The sequence below is a fragment of the Homalodisca vitripennis genome, chromosome 4, assembly GCF_021130785.1.
Source record: "Homalodisca vitripennis isolate AUS2020 chromosome 4, UT_GWSS_2.1, whole genome shotgun sequence".
NCBI lineage: Eukaryota > Metazoa > Arthropoda > Insecta > Hemiptera > Cicadellidae > Homalodisca > Homalodisca vitripennis.
Genome location: NC_060210.1, coordinates 135,560,717 through 135,582,053, shown reverse-complemented (window position 1 = coordinate 135,582,053; position 21,337 = coordinate 135,560,717). Strand labels below are relative to the sequence as shown.

General features: G+C 33.6%; 1 protein-coding gene across 2 annotated transcripts in view; it reads left to right on the top strand.

Annotated features, from left to right (window-relative positions):
- Positions 1 to 21,337, top strand: part of LOC124360239 (collagen alpha-1(XI) chain-like) — an 80,512-nt gene that overhangs the window by 29,632 nt on the left and 29,543 nt on the right. For both annotated transcript variants that reach the window (XM_046813673.1, XM_046813674.1), the window contains exons 3-10: positions 1,464 to 1,601; positions 5,341 to 5,503; positions 6,181 to 6,381; positions 6,893 to 7,093; positions 12,614 to 12,688; positions 13,348 to 13,458; positions 16,725 to 16,985; positions 19,694 to 19,891. In XM_046813673.1, the coding sequence (XP_046669629.1) occupies positions 1,464 to 1,601; positions 5,341 to 5,503; positions 6,181 to 6,381; positions 6,893 to 7,093; positions 12,614 to 12,688; positions 13,348 to 13,458; positions 16,725 to 16,985; positions 19,694 to 19,891 (1,348 nt within the window). The remainder of the gene's footprint in view (positions 1 to 1,463; positions 1,602 to 5,340; positions 5,504 to 6,180; positions 6,382 to 6,892; positions 7,094 to 12,613; positions 12,689 to 13,347; positions 13,459 to 16,724; positions 16,986 to 19,693; positions 19,892 to 21,337) is intronic.

The following is a 21,337-nucleotide window of genomic DNA, read 5'->3' as shown; positions in this document are numbered from 1 at the left end:
CTATAGTTAAAATTTGTGCAATTCTTATTTTCATTCAATTCCTTGTTCCTATTGTGCAATTTAATAATATTCATATCAATAAATATTCTACCGAGAAAAAGACGTTGTCACGTAAAATCTTCGCCCGTAAAACCGACTTTACAGGCAACCATATTTTTTTTATTTCTTTTCCAGCGCAGGCCCCATCTTCTTATCAGAATTGTTTCGCTTTGACAAGTTGCTTGATCAGCTGATCACGGTCACGGGTTCTTCGTAGGTTTTGCTCGACTGAGTGAGTGTACTGAGCCGTAGGCATCACAGAGTTTATCAAGATACTCACTAATGAGGGGTACGAGGAGTGGAAATAGCAGTGTAAACACAATAGTATATTTCTACTATTTCCTTTACCGGTACAACAAAGCTAGCAAGAGCCGTAAACAAACTCATTTTACCAGAACTGTTCATTTACACCCATTACTGCAGTGTTTTTCTGCAGTACATGGTTTACATAAAAAGCATCTAAAAATAATGCTTATGCTTTAATGTGTATCCTATTGGAATAAGTTACGCTATCTATATCTCTATTTATCTGATTTTTATAGTAGCTTGAGTTAGCACCATAGTTAATGACTACAAGAGATATGATTGTTGTAGTCAATTGATTTAAAATACTAAATTTACAAGTTAATATAAAATTTAAAATATACAATTTACTAAAGTTGAAATAATACAACATGAAATAGTAAGATCAATAATGTTGAAAATACAGATCGATCTCAGTGTAGGTACAGTTTAATATAATTAGTAAAATAAAACAATAAAATAGATAATGTTACAAATACAATTGATTAGCAAACCACAAATATAGACTATTGATAGAAATAAAAATTAAATAAATAAATTATTTAGATTTATTTAATTTTGAGTATATTATAAAGATTTATGATTCAATGTAAATCTAATAAATGTATAGAGAACTTTTTACCTTATTAGAGCATATTATATCTTTCACACACACACACACACACACACACACACACACACATATATATATATATATATATATATATATATATATATATATTGAAATACATCTTTATATGAGTTATTTAAAATGTAATATGTATTTTTTAGCTGCCAGATTATAGACATATTTCTGAGGTAACATGACCACGGGAAAATGTGATCCTGTATTTTGGATGGGTTACGTTACACAATAGGTTGCTTAGATTACTTTATCATTTACTATTCCTAATTTAATATTCTAACCCTGAATCTTATTCATATCTGTTGTTTTATTTATATTTTGTTTACTAAATACTTTAGTTGTTTTCTTCACCAATTCATCATAACTTTTTATTTTATCAGTTATCATTGTACTATAGCTAGGTTAGAGTTGGTATATATCCCATAGACATGTGGTTGATTTTAAACCCCCTGCTGTTGTAATATAGTTTTGACAATAAAGTGATATTTATGCCCAGTGATACCGGGACTGAGCAGCTGGTGTTCACGGTAGGCGATATCGTCACTCTCTACTACCAGGACAGCGACAGCGACAGCGAACAAGATTCCATTAACAGCTTCAACGTTACCTTTGATGTGAACATTAACGATAACACGTAAGTATCCAACATAATCGATGTACCGTTTCTACAGTGCAAATGGTTTTGTTATAAATTAGGTCAGCTTATTTTCTTTTATCAGAAATAATATAGAAAATAGTTTTTCCACTAAGAAGAGCTCCTCCTTCAATGAAATGTAAGTCAGCTTAGTTTACAGTTATTTGAAATTCATTTGTTGTTTGTTAACTGAAATAAAGTAATTGTGCTGTGAACAAAATGAATTAATTGGGGCACATTTATGACTGGAAACCAAAAACAAGAAGAATAATTTGAGGTAAAAAGAATAACACAAGAACGTAGCTGTGATGTATTTGTGTCAAAGAATTTGTGAAAAATATGGTAATATCAAATTGTGATTTCCTCCCTTCCAGCCATGTACTGCAGTTGCAAAGCTATACCGTAGTGCTTTTGTTGCACCTCCACCTGTTATGAGTTTCACTGACGCTCAATGACATTTCATGACCCATTTCACAATAACCCGTATTATGAAATATATCTAAATCACGTACTCATACATTATAACTTTTTGCTTATCTATTTCACCGCTAAACAAAAAGCTACATTATCTAACCATTTTGCACCAGACAATGCAATACAAAAATAAAGATGTATTGAGGAAATTTCTCCAAAGTGGACTACCAGATATAGATAAAGAAGCAACAATTCCGTGCTGATACATAAGATACCGATCACTATCCAATTGAATATTTCCAGTTATAACGACTAGATAGAATACATTTATGTACACTTTATATTCGTACGAAAATGTTTTTTAATATGCGTTCGTAAAAAGGAAAACACCCACTATGTCATTTTTGCACCCCGGTATTGAGAACAGAAACTCGTGCGTTAGAAAATAACTCTTTAAACCTATTTTTTTAAAGGTTGCGCGTTGCTACTCAGGAAAGAACTTGCTTCGCAAATGTTTCCTATTTTCGGTTTTAGTGATTTGTTTACTTGATATGGTTCCGTTTTATGGAGTTAATATTATTGTGTATACAGTTAATATACGTTGCTATAGATTGATAAAAATCGTTAGTTCTGTTACTCGATACATTAAATATCGATTACTATAGTATTCGATATGAAAACGAGACCACATATGGATACTCTGCTCAATATCAACCTAGCACCGTACCAACTCTTTCTCTACTTGATAAAATCCTCGAGAAATGGACTATGAGGACAAAATAAACTACAAAAATTCGATTTTATGCTGTGTCACACTCACAAAAAGACTTACTGGTTCTTAATCAAATTTTCAGCTCGGTTTTGACTCGCCTTTTGAATACATTTACCCCAAAACGCCCAATTTTGATCCCAGTAACAGTTTATACTAGTATATACTCATACTCACGTATACAATTTTGCAATAAACATGATTACACGATTTCTCAGGAAAACAACAATAATGTTTAGCAATCTGTCACAGACTTTGTGTTCTTCTCCAGATGAAGGTAAACTGAAGCTAAACTCAAAACTTACAATGAATCAACCCCTCCCACCATACTACGTTATGTAGAATTTGTTATTTGCAATGTTTTTAATTAATGGTGTAATTTATTACTTGTTTAATACTCACCGAGGTACTCGTATTTCCGCCCACGCTAATTACAGTGCACACTTCTCTGTCACAAATTTGAAATCATGTAAAATATTATAAGAGACACTAATTTTATAACAGAAGTTTATATTTATTTACTGAAGAGGACAATCGAAATGTTTGGATGACACTCCACTCGGATAAAACAAATGATTGTGTTATCCCGCGCATTGTTTTTAACACATAGCCAAAGAAGAAAGGTCAAGGATATAATTAATTATCCACGAACACGTACGTACCCACTTGTTTCAATTTACCACCGCTGCTTTATCTCAATATTGACCAATACGCTACGGGTTGTTTAAACAAACTGACCTTGTAGACATTGTTAGTTGATTGTTTATTTAAATTGTGTTTTCAGTACTATACTACTGTACAACGTAAGTTGCTTTTGTATTTAGCTTTTTTTTGTCAAAAATGAACAACGTTTAATAAAAATTGCGAATTTTCATTTTTAAGTTTTAATAGACGTTTTGCACAGTAATTTTGTTATTATAAATAAAATAAGTTTTGGTTTCTATACATCGAATTATATGATAATCTAGTTTAGCTTACAAGTCAGTTTTAAAAATTAAATTGGTCGAAAATGAAGGGAAGGCAAATAAAAATAAATTTGCTTCATTTTGGTGCTGCTCCGTGGTGGCTCGGTCTGGAACTAAACCCGCCACGTTTAGCTTTAAAAACGAGAACTGTTTTAAAAAAACGTTGAAACCCCTCGATTTACCTACTTTGTTTTCGATCTATCGTTATCGATCTTGTTACATTTTAATATTTCTACTATTCGCAAACAGATAAATAATATTTAGAAAAGGACTATTAAAATAAATTTACCGTGGTGTTTCCTTAAATTTCCAAAGATTCTGACAATTTATTTACTTTAACTAAATAATGCTTAATTCTGACTTAACTTGATGAAACTTTTATTAATCTACAGAAAGCAAGCTCTAAAAATATTGACTAGATAATCTATTATTCTAAATGTATATACTATTTCTTAGTGACAAACATATATTATATATTTAAATGAATCACTAAATTACAAGTTAATCTGGGAAACAGCTAGAACAATTCAGCTTATTCTTTTTTTATAAATAACGAGAAAATTTTTAAAACTTTTCCAGAATATTTTTATAAGAGTATTTGAGAAAATAATGATAATATTCATGAAAAATAATCTAATTTTAACTGACATTAAAAAGCTGTTGACATTTTCAGGTGAAGTTCACCAAAGAAGCTAAAACATTTGTTTAGCCTAGAATAAATGGACACCGTCCCGAAATAGATTACAAAGGTCGGAAGTAGACGCTAGATTGAAGTTGGTTTTTGAGACTTACATATGTATATTTTTTCAGGGCAACAAAGCAAACATAACTGTGGCGTCGGAAATATAATTCACTCAACCAACAATGCTCTTACACTTGCAACATTTGATATAAGAACAAGTCGCAATTTCGCAAAACCTCTGAATTTTTTTGCAATGAACATAGAAATAATATTTAACTTACATATGCCACTTCTATTGAAAAAATATAGAGCTCTATCATATTATACCATAGATGCTTTCACTTAAGAAGGCTACAGGCTTCAATTTTGAAAATGGCATGGTAAACCGCTGGTAACTGCTATTAATAAATTAAACGGAACAGTACATTGGTAAGTAAACTAAAATCTATTATTATTTGGAGAATTAGGTTAGGAAGAGTGGATTTCAATTCCCTAAATAGATCTTAGTCTATGTAGCAAATACTATTGTCCTGACTAACATTGACTTTATTTAATGTGATTTATTGTGGTGAAATAACAATTTACAACATTTTATTACAATAACTGAAGACTCTAACAAGTAACAAGAAGTAACACAGTTGATTTTTTTATAATTGCGAAGGAATCTGATGACAACTGCCCACAGGAAAAATTTTTAGAGCTACGCTTTGCCATATTATCAATGGTGACGTTACAAAATTTATTAGTGAAAATTTATTTTAAATTAGGCTTAGAGAACTACAGTCTCAACTGGAAGCAAATTAATTTAACAAATCATTAAAATAGTATTACCAATAGAATAAGTTTGAAAGCCCTTTTCTGTTTGAACATAACAAACTGGCAAATCCCTTGGTGATTCTCCTGGCACAGGTGGCACCGCCTTGGCCTCAGTGTGAAGGGCGATTCAGCCACTCTGCTCGTAGACTGTGAGCTGACATTCAGTCAACCACTCCCCAGGAACCCTTCAGGAATCATCAACATTGACGGCGTCCTCTTCTATGGCCAGCAAATCCTGGATGAAACTTACTACCAGGTGAGCATTTCAAACATTACTTTAAGAAATGTTGATTTTCGATGTAATAAAATGATAGTCACTATTGCGTTGCTACCAAGCAACGTTTTGAACTAGTTCTTCTGTGCTACCTATTCTTGTCCTATCTAAATTCGTAATTAGTCACTAGTTTTCCGCAATCTTCAGATTATTTACAGAGCAATTTTACTCTTGCAACACGTTGTATACTCTTACTAGGGATCTCATGTTTAATTACTATATTATCTGTTACTAGCTCACAGCATTTAGTTTGCCACATTTTCCGGTCATCTCTGGAGCAACTTAATCCTTACACCTCATTTGTAATAATCGTGTTATGAAGCGTATGCTGTTATTACTGCTATACTATAGCCTACGTCTGAAATTAGTTTCTCTGTATGAGATATAATTCAGAGACAGTTCATGGCAGTTTTCTTCTTTATCAGATACCAATGACAAATATTCTGCTAAACACAATCCACCTGGCTCCTAAATCTCCATCTTATACATTCAGTCAATTTTCATCCATGCAGAGTAATCTCTAGGAATTGTTTGTACAAACATAGTGTTCTCTGAATTGAATGCTTTACTCATTACCATTATTTACTAATTAATAACTAACAAGTCACCTTATAATTTTCTCTTGGACTATTAACACTAACGTGAATCTTTGCACGCAGGGTGATGTGGAACTGCTGATGATAGGACCAGTCCCCGACTCGGCATATACCCTCTGTGACAGGGAGGCCCGGGACTGTGACGATACCGACTTTGATGACTCTGATGATACCGATGATACCGATGATACATATGGTACAAGAGAAGACTATGGAGAGAATGGCATTGTCACTGAGAGTACATCACTTGCAGTTTCTTCTGTTGTAAGACGAATTTGTACATTACTCTATCCTAATAAGCACTGTCTTGTTTTTTAACAATACAATTTTAATTATGTATGATTATTTTAATTATTAATAAATATTTGACTTAATATTAAGTACTAAAAGTTTGAAAATCTAAATACCACTTTAATGAATAAATAATAATTTATTTCACAAAGGTCTTGTAGCATTGGCACTAAAATTTTTGCAAAATGTTATATTTATATCTAGATAAATCGAAGTAAATGTTTATTTTAAACCTAAGCAAATAATTACAATACTGTACAGAGTATAGAGGAGGTGAGTTTTAGAAGTACATGAAGCAGGTTATGCAATACACTACCAGGTATATTTTATTATAATATGGTAAATTTCAAAAATAAAACACTTTATTATTCTTATTCAAATACTTGTTTGTAAGCATTGGAGAAATATTTTATTTAAAATCCTCTGAATATAGATTTCTTAGTAAAAATTATTTTGTTATCTTTCATTTTTCATCTGATTTTAGGAGGATAACTATGGCTACAGTGAGGAAGTAGGCAGCGTCTCCGCGGGAGTCAATTACGCAGTGGGTCCCCCAGGACCTAGGGGATACACAGGTCCACCTGGGCCCCCAGGACTGCCAGGTGCCAAGGGAGATCCGGGCCGGGATGGTCTAGCTGGAATGGGAGGTATACCGGGTCCTCCAGGAAACGTCTTTATGATTCCTGTAAGTTTTTGTGTAAAAATACAGTATTTTATAGAAGTACATACGCATAACACTTTTAATGTCTCCTGTGAAAGTGTCTATAGTATCTTTTAAGAACTCAAAATATTTTTATGGCACAACTCATTGTTTCCATCTCTATAACTTAATGTCTAATCAAATTGACTTAGTTTCAGTTGTCATTTGTGTCCTAGGACCAATCTTAACAGAGTTACTGGGAGAGTGGCGATTTTTGAATTCTCCAAAGACGATATCTAATGGAATTTATAACAGTTATTGAGAAGAGCCACAGTTGAAAGAATTGATGACAGGTTTGAAGTGAGCACAACGGTAAAAAATATGAACAAGCGTTATGGCCGTAAAACCCCTCTTTAGATAATGAAAATGTCGCTCAGGTGATCTAGACTTACATCTCCAAGTAATCTCTCACACTAAAATTTCGTAAGACGAATAAAATATATTGTACAGAGAGTTTTAAAACTGTAAGTCGAAACCAAATACGATGTCTAAATGCATCAAATTAAAGCTGTGCAGTTGGGTATTTAATGAATGATTCCAATACAAGTGTGTAGAACATGAAGTGTTTAGTCATTTATTTGTGTAGACAATTTAAGCAGCATATGAAATTAATGCATCGATTAATATGCATAACTGTAGTCTATTTACTAGGATAACCTAAATCCATACATGATTGAACAGCTCTCCATAACAATGCAAGGCCTACCAATGTAACGCGGTCTATCTTTAACTCTTAAAAGTGTCTTAAAAGTTATAGCTGGTTATAACTAGATCAATTTGCAGCGGCATATATTTTTAAATTATTTTAGAACACACACACGATAATATTAAATCTACATCTGTTTCAGCAGTAATAAAAGTAAAACTCAAAACAATACAGGGTGACCATTAAGTCTTAGGACGACTTTTATAACTTTTAAACAACAAGAGATATCACAACCAAATTTTGTATACCGTTACTGGAAATTGCAAAGCTACTTTTCTGTGTACATGGTGTCGGATTTCACCTTTGGGGGACGGCCCGTCGGGGGTTTATAAGAAAATCTTTAATGACAGCCTATGTTGAGTTGTACATCATTTTAAATGTCTACTTGAACTGAAAACAATGCCGCAAACCGGACTTCAAACAGGTTGATCCAGTCGGAAGAAATCGCTGTTCAAAGTTTAAAAAATGTTTAATTACCATTATTACATAAGAAATAACTAAGACTGTAGCTGTTATAAGTTAAGGGGAATACTTACTGAAAGTCTTTCAAAGTAGGTGTCCAAAATGTTCACCATTCGTCGTCTGGCAATGTGCTAACCGATTATAAAAGCCGGGCTACTGCAATTTTTTATGTATTCTCGTGGAATAGCTTGAGCTTCATGTGATATCCTATGTCTGAGTTCGTTCAGATCTGTAGTAACTGAGTTCGATACATACACTTTGTCCCTTGATGTAGCCCCATATGAAGTAGTCAAACGGAGTTAGGTCAGGGGAACGAGCCGGCCACTCAATCGCACCACGTCTTCCAATCCACCGGTGTGTGAATACTGCATCTAAGTATTGCCTTACCTGAACACCATAGTGTGGCGGTGCTCCGTCTTGTTGGAAAAAACATGTTTGGAAGTCAGCGCCCAGAGTAGCTAGCTTGTAAAGCAGGAACAATCTCATTTTGGAGCGTATCATGATACTTGTTGGCATTTAAATTTCCATCGATGAAAAATGGTCCTGTAATTGAATTATGTAAGATAACTGCCCATACGTTTAATTTTTAAGGATGTTGTGTGTGACACTCACTCATCCAGTGTGGGTATACATTATCCCAATACCGGCGGTTGTGCCTGTTAACATGGCCATTCACATAAAAGTCGACTCATCTGAGAATACAATACCGTCTAAAAGTATTTGGTTTTGTTCACTTTTATTAATCATAATTTCACTGAATTCCATCCGGCGATCAAAATCATCTTCGCTTAGTTCCTGCAACCAGGGTAACACGGTATGCTTTGAAACCAGACTTCTTTAATAATTTGCGAACTGATCCACGACCTATTCCATGAGATTGTGCTGCTGATCTAACTGATTCGTTTGGATTTTCAATGAAAGACTGAAGAATGTCTAATGAGCCGTCCTTCGTCTGTCACAGTACTTGGTCGTCCAGATCTGGCTCGATCCTTAACACACTACCAGTGTCCACAAAAACGAGCAACTGTGCTGTGGATTTAGAAATAGGAGCTCTATCAGAAAAAGTAGCATTAAATAAATGTGTTACTTCTGCAAAACGGTCTTACATTATCACCCAGCTCCGCACATCATTAAGAGTGTAATTCTTTCAAGCTCACTAAGCGACATCTCTTAAAACTTATAACTTACAGTAACAGGATATGGCTGCAAAAAGTACTGTAGCTTGAGTGGGAAACTGATAAGTGAACTGATAGACAGATAAACAGCCGTTATGGGGAAGTCCCAGTGGATGGGAAACCCTGACCTAGAGGCACTCCTTTCACTTTTTCATTGTACTTCTTAATGAAAGTACAGCAGCAGGTTTTTCTGATTACACGTAGCACATTGTCAGACGGCCGAAAGGAAACATTTTGAACATCTACTTTTAAATGAGTTCACTAAGTATTCCCCTTAACTTCTAACAGCTACAGTATTAGTTATTTCTTATGTAATAATGGTATTAAACATTTTTTAAACTTTGAACAGCGATTTCGTCCGACTGGATCAACCTTTTGATGTCCGATTGCGGCATTGTTTTCAGTTCAAGTAGACATTTAAAATTATGTACAACTCAACATAGGCTGTCATTAAAGATTTTCTTATAACCCCCGACGGGCCGTTCCCCCAAAGGTGAAATCCGACCACCATGTACACAGAAAAGTAGTTTACAATTTCCAGTAAACGGTATACAAAATTTGGTTATGATATCCCCTGTCGTTTAAAAGTTATAAAGTCGTCCTAAGACTTAATGGTCACCCTGTATAAGTATCATATGATTAAATTGTACTTTTCTTAGTGAAATACAACATTATAAAAAGTGTATACTTCTAGGCACTCTGTATTAGGACATGAATTTTTCCTCCGTTACAGATAGGTAACAAATAATTGGCTGAGTGTTAATGAAGTCTATCACTCGTCGCTCTGGAAAATGTAATTTCTCTGTCTGTCTGTCTATCCGCGCGATATCTCGAAAACAAACTGACCTATAGACTTGAAATTGTGCTCGAAGCTTCATTTCTATATATATGCAACATTGAGTTTGATGGAAGTCCATGCCTATATATTTGCAATTTGGTTGAACGTTAGCGAGTATTTTTACACTGGTCATGTGGGTAACCATGATGGCAACGAGAAAATATCAGAAGAAATAATTTTATAAATATACTGATGAGAATCCTATGAGATTTTAACATGTGACCATTTTATTCACAGAATAAAAAGAAAAATAATAAGGTGGAAAATCAGTGTTAAAAGTATGTGACAAGCTTTGATTTCAGCTCATTCATGCGTTGTAGTACCCTCACTAGCTTTTATTATGTGAACAGTGTTATGAAAGATAACCTAATGAACAAAAATGTAAATGTATTAAGTTGCGAAATATCCCGAAAGAGATTTCATCCGAAGTTATAAATTTTACATATAACTTCATTTAACATAAAAAATGTATTTTATGATGATGTATGTCCAACCAAGGAATTTGGCTGTACGTAATATAGTGGGTATACAATTCTTAATTCCAAGCATTATATATATCCTGCATGTTAATTAAATTGTGAATCGTGTAAACACATCAATGCACAACATGCTGTATCTTCTAGTATAGTAATATAACACATAGTGGAAGAATAGTCAGTGGCGTATCTGGGACATATGATATTGTGAACGTGTACATCAATGACGACAAAGTTTTCCAGTAAACCATAATAAACACAACATGCTTTATCTTCTAGTATAGTAATATTAACACATAGTGGACGATCGAAACGTCAATCGTCAATAGAGTATCTGGGACATACGATATTGTGAATCGTGTAAACACATCAATGACGACAAAGTTTTCCAGTAAACCATAATAAACACAACATGCTTTATCTTCTAGTATAGTAATATTAACACATAGTGGAAGATCGAAACGTCAATCGTCAGTGGCGTATCTGGGACATATGATATTGTGAATCGTGTAAACACATCAATGACGACAAAGTTTTCCAGTAAACCATAATAAACACAACATGCTTTATCTTCTAGTATAGTAATATTAACACATATTGGACGATCGAAACGTCAATCGTCAATAGAGTATCTGGGACATACGATATTGTGAATCGTGTAAACACATCAATGACGACAAAGTTTTCCAGTAAACCATAATAAACACAACATGCTTTATCTTCTAGCATAGTAATATTAACACATAGTGGAATATCGAAACGTCAATCGTCAGTGGCGTATCTGGGACATATGATATTGTGAATCGTGTAAACACATCAATGACGACAAAGTTTTCCAGTAAACCATAATAAACACAACATGCTTTATCTTCTAGTATAGTAATATTAACACATAGTGGAATATCGAAACGTCAATCGTCAATAGAGTAGCTGGGACATATGATATTGTGAATCGTGTAAACACATCAATGACGACAAAGTTTTCCAGTAAACCATAATAAACACAACATGCTTTATCATCTAGTATAGTAATATTAACACATAGTGGAATATCGAAACGTCAGTCGTCAGTGGCGTATCTGGGACATATGATATTGGCGAAGCAAAACTTATTACTTCGTATTTAATTGAGTGGGAGAGGAATAGTTCGTTCTGTTTGTTTGTCCGTCAATGTTTAAGCGAGGAAGACCACATAAGTAGTCTTGCACAGGCCAGAAACAGCAAATATTTTTTATTTTTGTCGGTATCAGCTTTTTTACATAGGTTATAAAAATTGTAAAAGATAATAACTATTTTTTGATCAATTTCCAACTGTACTTTTTCCAACAAAATCCATCGACGCATAAGTGAGAACGACCACTTTAAAGGTACGCTTGCCCAAACTGGGAGTGCCTAACATGTCGCAGTTCAGGTATCAGTTGTTTGTTTCTCCTGGCTATATTTTGATGCTTATGCTTGTATGTAGTTCGGTCGTGGCCACGAAACCTATCACTACTACTGTCTCTCAGGCATTTCTGTTCCGTGTGCTGTCCAAGAGTTGAGTGAACAATGCAATCTATAATTTATAAATTAATAACCTTATTGTTATTCAAACATTTGTAACGTTATATTGTAAGTTTATGAAACATAAATAAACAGAGTGAAGGTGTGATGTTTCACCAACGGTTCCAAGGACCGTCATGATAATAGACTTGACCGCACCGACCTTACTTGGAAGCACAATTACTGTAAGAAAAAATTGAATATTAATGGCTTCGATTTTAATATTGAGTCTCTATTATAGGCGGATGGTTAGACCTGTTTGAATTTACTATCGTAATAATGAAAATGTTTTATCTTGTGTTGTAGCTAAACGCCCAGGGCAATGAGAAGGGGCCAGACTCGCTCTCTGACATGGTGCGACAAATGTTCTCTCAACATGTGGTAAGAACCCACCATTGTGTAATTAATTATTTTTTAAATTACAATTATTTTACCGAAGTTTTTAGCTTTTTTAACATCGTTTCATTTAATAAAGTAGCACATTTACTCGTAGTTACAGCAGCCCGCGCGAAAAGAGTCCAAAGACATTTGAGGCAGTGTTGCCATATCTCTTCAAACGACCAGCTGTTCCCGCTGACTTGACTATGGCCACATAGTGTCTGCTTTATTTACATGTTGCCTGCAAAACTGTTGAGTGTACGTACACTTGATGACGGTAAAAGCTGATGATGTTTGTTTATGGAAACAGATATTAAGAAGGATCAGTAATTTTCCGTACACGTAAAACTGGCAACATTTGTGGGCATGGGGTATAGAGTGGAGGGATTCACCAGCCACCATCGGACTGTTTTTGTATCAGCTGGTCTAGTAAATATTTGACGGCGAAAACCAATCTTGCAGATAGTCACATCACATCAGACACATAAAATAGGTGCTTTCTGTACAAGGAAGGATGTCTGTAATAATTAGTAATTGTGATTAGTAATTATTAGCAATTAATAATACAGTGAATGACCACTTTCACAACTTTTAGAAACAAAAACTTGTTCTCGTGTAAATTAATTACGTATAAACGGCAGTAAGTGCAATGTTTGTGACAGATGGCTCTGCGAGGCAGCGAAGGTCCAATGGGACTGACAGGAGTGCCAGGACCTGAAGGACCTCCTGGACCAGAAGGACCGAAGGGAGAAACAGGAGATAGTGGTGAACCTGTAAGTGTCTACATCATCTATTATCTATCGAATTTTAATTATTTACTGTGCAAACCCAATTTTATTTATTTTCTGAAAGCATTTCAGCAAGTTAAAAATCGTTTTAAATAGTACTGTTTTCTACATATATATATTAAAAATGTTAATATTATCCTGACGTTGTGTGAAGTTTTGCTTCCTAACAATTTGACAGTTTTATCCCTGTGGTGGGTAACGCTCTAAGTAATCAATACTAGTTTACTAACGAAATACTGGGTATTGTGGTTGTAACGAGGCAAATTGTGAAGGAGAGAACGAAGATATTAGTGCGACCCAATTATTCTCTTTATGAAACCTTCAAACAAAATTTCTTCAAATCAAATTTTAAATATTACTTTGTGCAGAGAAATATTTTTTCTACGGTTTTAGTCATTCTATGAGGGTTTTTTTAGGTAACACTGTTGGCAATTATGTATCGTATCATCGTTTATTTCGCAATTCATTCTAACAAAGTGAATTATCACAGGAAATAAATGTATGAATGTCTGATATATATATATATGGCTTACACACGGAGTTAATTTTAAGACTGGTAGAGGAGACATATGCAGTAGTAGGCATTTACGTCAATCTCACTATCCTTATTGTTGTTCCGTCTACATCCAGTAATACGTAATGGAACAGTCCAAGGAAGGAACGCAGAGGGTACACAAAGTATCTGACAGTTTTAATACTTGACGTTGAAGAACACTTGAGTATGAAGGATACCATCAAGCTGACTGTGTGAAAGTTTTATTATACTTTTTGTCCCAGTGGACGTCTCGATGACCCTGGCAGCATAATTTCCTTAACAATCAACGAAAGTCATTAATTATTCAATGTAATGAGGATGATTACATAATGATGTAGTTTAAAATAACGGTAGTTACGTGCTATACAACTGTGGATATTATAATTTTTTTACGTTGCACAGACCCAGAACAAAATCATTACAATAAAGATTAACAATATTACACCACAGCTATGAAAAATAATAATAAGATAATTAGTCTTATAAAATATTTCTAAAATATAGTTTTTCTGTCGTAAAGACTGAGCCTTTTTTAGTTTCTGAGGCCCAAAAATTCCAATTATGAAGATTAAAACACACTGTTTTGAATACCCAATGAATTAGCTGAACCAGAAAGTTTAGTTTTTTTTTACTGAAAATGTTAAAAACATTTTTAAAGCTACTGTTATATTATTAAGCATCAGTGTTTAATCTGTAGCGTCGTATTTGTTTGCATAACTTTTTTATTTGATATATAAATATTACAAATTTACTGGATTTAGAGATCCTGTTTGGAGAATGATTTTGTATTAGAATGCAGGATTTAAGTTGTAAGCAATATGGGTTAGTTTACAATAACTAGATAAATAATGTGGTGTGATAAATATATATATATATATATATATATATATATATATATATATATATATATATATATTATATATATATATATATATATATATATTAGTATGATTTCAAATTTGACTTTGTTTAAATAATTAATATTTTATATCTAAGTATTGTAGTATGTAAAAAATTCTTCGTTTGTTTAAATTTGTACTCACTAACACAATGAAACGTGTACACACACGCACGCACACACACTCACACATAACTTGTTTTTGTAACCCAACGAAATTTTCTCAATCCTAACATGAAATAAAGTATTTCAATTATATATATTAATAAAATAACACATATACAAATATACAGGGTGTCAATTAAGTCTAGAAAAGAGTTCCCAGCTGTTGAACGATTATAGATAGATAGATAGTACTCGTAGTTAGTTACCCGCGACTTCGCACACAATTTCGTAGATTTTGCCCCTGTATGAGCACTTATGGTTCGAGTGAATTATATTCCGACGCCAATGTAATGTTTGTTTTCTTGCCACGATCAAGAGAATATGTCAAAAAGTTAATAATGATAGCCATTGTAATTTATTTTTTTCTTAGTATGTTTTGTTCCATGCTTCATTTTACCTTGCATCCCTGCATCAGAGATGCCTACTTCTGTCAAAAGTGAACTACGATGGTTTTTATATCAGTGTTTAAATTTATAGTAAAAGTTAAATAGTAGCATTGCCTTTCTAAGATCTAATACTTAATATTTGATAAAAATTTACAGTTAAATGTACATTAACAATGACACTATGCATTTTTTTCTTTATAAACTGAAACATATTATTAATGTTTTTGAACATTTAAAGCTGGAATTGGTACATTAGTTCAAAAGCAGTCCAGCGAACTTTCATCTAGCATAGTTCTTGCCGACTGCTTCAAAGGGAGTCTTCGGTGTCAAATTCTAACCAATCTTGTTTTAGGCAATCTTTTAAGGTAGATGAGTACTTATCTAATCGCTGAAATCTAAAACAGCGTTAAAAACATTTGTTATAATAGATCATGTACTCACTATAATAAATGTAGACAAATTGAAAACAATAAACAATGATTACACAGAGCAGTTTATTACATTACTGGCCTCTAAGCGGTTTTCGGGTATGTTTCATATTTTTTCTTTCTCGTTTTTATCTTTCTTCTTTTAGACATGCTCTTTTAATTAATATTTCACAACTTTAGAGACCTAGATGGGATTTTCTCTGTTTGGAAATTTTTGAAATAAGATTAGGTCTATGTTCATCTGAGGGACCCTAAGAATCTCCATGTAAAATTTCAGTACAATCGATTGAGTAGTTAACGAGTGAAAACAATACAAACAAACAAAGGCACTTTCGCATTTATTATTATTATTATTTTATATATATAAACTCCTTTCTGGTTAACATCTTTGGGGCATCTCTCAGAGGAAATCTTCAAAACCTTAAAAGCAAGTATAAGTGGAGTTGTACATCACATTAAAGGGTTAAAGGGAATAGAACACATCTCCAAAAAACCTGACTCCAAAAGGTTCTCCCTAACTAAAATGGTGACAGTTAAAAGTTTTTAAAAATGTACGATTTTTACTTTTATACATATGCTTGTGTCCAAGATTTTCGTGGCTTCTTCTAAGGGAAGTCCCCCTGATGTGATGAAAACCAGAAATTTGTTTGAAAATTGGGATTTTTTAAATTTTATATATATATATACATCGAAGTGTAAATTATTATCTGTAATCATTCGGCAGCTGGGAGGCTGGTTTCGGACTTAACTGACACTTTGTATAGTGTACAAAAAATAATGAAACAATATTACACGTTTCACGAATGTGTACTAATATATGTCTATATATACTTCTGCAGGGCCAGAGAGGTGAGAGGGGACCGACCGGACTGACAGGGAGAGAAGGTAGGAGAGGACAGCCTGGCCGTGACGGTGGGAGAGGGCAGACAGGACCGCCTGGCACAAAGGGTGAACAGGGACCTATGGGGCTGCCTGGTCTTCCTGGTGAGAAGGGTGAGAGGGGGTTGCCAGGGGCTGAGGGGTCCATGGGTCTGCAGGGCCATGACGGGATGCAAGGAGAGGAAGGTCCTCAAGGACTACCAGGACTTCCTGGAGAAATGGTAATTGATTTACATTTATTCATGAATGTTGACATGATGAATATTAATAATGTAATTTCTTCAAAACATACTGCGTTTTTATAGAAAACTGTCATAAACTAAGAATAGACCAATCCATTTTTCTTAACAGTTTAATTGTATTTATCTAATAGTTGTCCCATTTATGTTATTTCTTGTTTCGGACATAAAGTCATTTCTCCTAGGTGGTACTGATATAATGCCTGCTCACACACATTTAGTGAGAGCAGGCATGGACTTATAGCCCATATTATTTATAATATTATTTTTTATATTATTATTATTTATTCAATATTTATAATATTGAATCAATAAATACTGTCAAGAGTATAAAAAATGCCGAAAAGGGTTGGAAAATATATTTTTGTAATTAGATAGAAGACACTCAGGGCTTTGTCACGACATATACAAAACATATAATTGTAACGGATTTTTTATAAAGAGGAAGATTTTAAATGCGTACAAAGTTTAGGCGTAACATAGATTTTTTATAACTTTCTTCAATTAGTAAATAATTGTACTGTTTTAAATTGTCGTTGAACATAATTAAGCTATTTATATTTACTAGATTCGTCTATCTTGGGTGGGTTAGAGTTTGGGCTTCAGCATAAAACATAAATATTGAAACTAGTAAACATTAAGCTCAGTGAGAAAAACTTCGACTGAAAGTAAAAGTTTACAATGAAACGGCAAAGTCCCAGGCTGTAAGGGACATTATCTACGGTTGATTCCAGGAAAACCCTTTTCTTATCTAGACAAAACATGTCTGACTTAGAAATTTACAAAAACTTTCAAAATCGACTTTGTCCTGTTTTAGCAGTCAAATACTCAACTGTTCACCGTGTAGCATTCTGTGTTCTCTATAAACTTTCGATGTGCACAGTTCAAATTACCCCACTTTTCAATACTATACCAAATTAAGGATTCGAGCACAATTTTCTTAGAAAATAATATTTCCCGCTATTTTGGTTTAATCTATCAAATAATTTAAATGGTATTCTCAGTCCATATTATAAAATCAAACTTTAACACTACGTAACTCGGATTCGGATTTGGAACAACATTTAATTTTAGACATTTTCAGTTATGTACTGTATTTAGAAATTAACAATCACATAAATGATTACGGATAATTTGTGGTATGAGATTTAAATTGTGAAATGGATGAAAATGCAAGACTACAACTTATTTTTGCATCAAACTACTGTACAATAACTGTCTAGCACCTTACATACAAGTAATAAACACCTTCACTGTGTCTCTACATGTGCTGAGAGAGACCAACAACACTCCCTACTATTCTGCGCGGTAAAGGGTCCGCCGCAGTCAACGTTTTAGTGATGAATTTGTATAGTGTGCCCACTTGAGTCAATTACTATAATCGTTCTGAATAAAACTTTCAGCTATAACTACACATGTACAGATTACTGTGAAAATTCATTTTCACAAGACAACTTTCATAACAATTAAACAGAATTGTACATAAAATATTATCTTGATGAACACCTAGGTTCACTAATGTCCTGTCACCAGATAGTGTGGTAATTTTTATAAAACCTATTGTCTAACAGAGATGAAATTGATAGAACTATATTTATAAATGTATTTTCAGACTCAAATTTTAAATCTTCTGCTACTAAAAGATAACAAGAGATTTTTGCCTATGATTTCCAGTTTTTGTTAAATTTTTCTATTTGTTGATACATTGTAATTTACGTGTGTGCTTTTATTACATTTTATACTTAAATACATTATAGTTGCTTGAATGTTCAACAATTTTATTTCAAAAATAAGATGGTATTGTACACGTTTATAAAGTACGCCAAGAAAAGGTTTTATGTAATAAATATATTTTTCATATACCATAAATAATTTACTTTCATTAACTATTTGACTTTTGCATGTACAATGTCATACTATTGCAATATTCAATTATATTCTTCAATCATAATAGCATCAATTCCATACTGTTTTCATTTGGTTTGTAAATTCATGTCATAGTTTTATTTTAATTTGTTGTACCCTATTAATTGGCGTCGAAAACTTCTTTACAAAAGAACTATTCCATAAAAATACATTCCATTCACCCAACAGTGGCCATAAACAGCTCTGAAATAATTGTAAGTACTATTTTAATGTATTAGTTTATTGTATTAATTTGATTTTCTACTTTTCAATCCAATGTGTAAACTATACCTCTACAAGCAAATTTTTTAATTCATTTTGAAGCAAACAAAAACCTAACTATAAAATCACAGAAGATCGAGATAAGAACTTAATGCGGAAGCATGTAAATGATATAGTAAGTGATATATGGTCCAACTGCTATAATATGTCATTGCGCTGTAATAAATCACAATTTCCAATTAACAGCTGTTTATATTAATTTTCACCAAGGCTGTCTGCCACATCATTGTTCTACAATGTAGAACTTAATCAAACTGCTGCATGCAGACTTCTATTAATAGCCGCGATTCTAAAAATTCTCCTGTCTGATGTAAGAGGTTGTATAACCTCAGAAAACGATAGTAGACCAAATCAAGCAAATAAGTGCATATGAACATGTGTTATCTCATTTTCATTAGTGTCTGTCCACATGTGCGTTTTTTTATGGTTAAGGTCGTTATCTTTGTGAATGGAGTCATATGCAGAGCTGCAGAAACAGACAATAAAAGACAGTTATGGTTTAGGGAGCCAGAGGTTTTACCGGTCCCAGAGGTTTTCCAGGGATGCCAGGACCACCAGGGATTCCAGGAACAGAAGGACCTACCGGGCCCAAGGGTAACACAGGACCTACTGGGCAGCCTGGATCACCAGGACAACCAGGCCCTCTGGGACCAATCGGACCTCCAGGACCCTCCGGACAACTGGGACCACCAGGACCAGCAGTGAGTAAGCTCAGTTGTAACCTAGGTTATAACCAACTTCTTGTGCTCAGGTATAGAATTCTTAACGTACACATGCAACAAGATAAACTACCCATCAGGATGTCCAATTTTAAAACATTAAAAAAACCCTAAAAGATTCAGTAAATAAAACTTAAAGTGAATATGCTAATTTAAAAATATAATATATGCCTGTACGTCTTCTTCACACTGCTCATACTTAGGTTTTATTGCTAGTAAACAATTAAATACATTTTATTTTTTTGTTTAATTTGTGTCATAATCAAATTAGTAAACGTTGTAGTTTAGAGTATAAAACACTACCTTAAAAGAATTGCAAATATGATTGACATATTCCTCGATAGAGGTGGTTAACAAGAAGAGTAATTATTCAGCTCATAGAAGGATAAGTGAATTTTATGAACGAATATGTTTGCACAAATAAATGCTTTGTTAACACTTTGACTACAGCCACGGCCTATAGTAGTAAACTATTAAGATACTCGTATTTATAATCATTGTTCCACCTTGTGTAGTCAAAATTTTTATAAAACTAAATGTACAGTAAAAAATATTGTTGAAATTTCTGTTTCTCTTCATCGCTGGAAATTTTTAGCACTGATGTAGCGACCAGAAATGGTAAACATTGTTGCTATCGCTTGTAGCTATTCTCACAATGAAAATTTAATATTGTGAAGTTTTGAAAGAGCAAAATATGACCCTAGCACAACCTAACCCCTGATGACTTCAATTGTACCATCATTTCCACAGCGAAAGTAGTTTGTAGTCAAGTTCCGCCTTCTTCAGCAATTTCCAGTCATCTTGCGAGCAGCTACAGGCATTACCCCTATGTTTTTTGTGAAAACTACTTTCAAGTGAGGTAAAGTGTGTTCAAAGCATCCAAAGCAGTTCCAGTAAAGACATCTTTGATGTCAGTGAATGATATTTAAAAAACATTGTTATTACAAAAAAAGGCTGTTAGAATTTAGGCTGGTGTCTCGTTTTTCAAAGTCAAAGTCAAATTGTTTATTGCGAAAACATGTTAACGTGCATAGCAAACGTCTAGAAATTTGAATTAAAATAATTTTGTAATTTATACTACAGTATCACTCATACATACAGTTTTTGCATTCTATCAGTCTCATTCATATGCCAATTTTATCCACTCCCAACGTCGGCGTCATCAGTCGGAGTCAAGGTATATACCTTATTACTCTGTGGCGTCAGTCTTGTAAATGATCGGTCTCCAAGTTGCGTGCCATAAATTCGCCGACATTATAAAATGCCCTTGATGCTAAAAAGCGTTTGAGGCGAATTTTTAACGCTTGGGGCGTTGGGGCACTTTTGATAGAACCTGGCAATCTGTTGATTAAATGTACACCAGCCTGTGAATGCAGGTGCTCATAAGCAACCGTTCTGTGTCTTTCAGTTCGGTAGCTGTATCTGCCT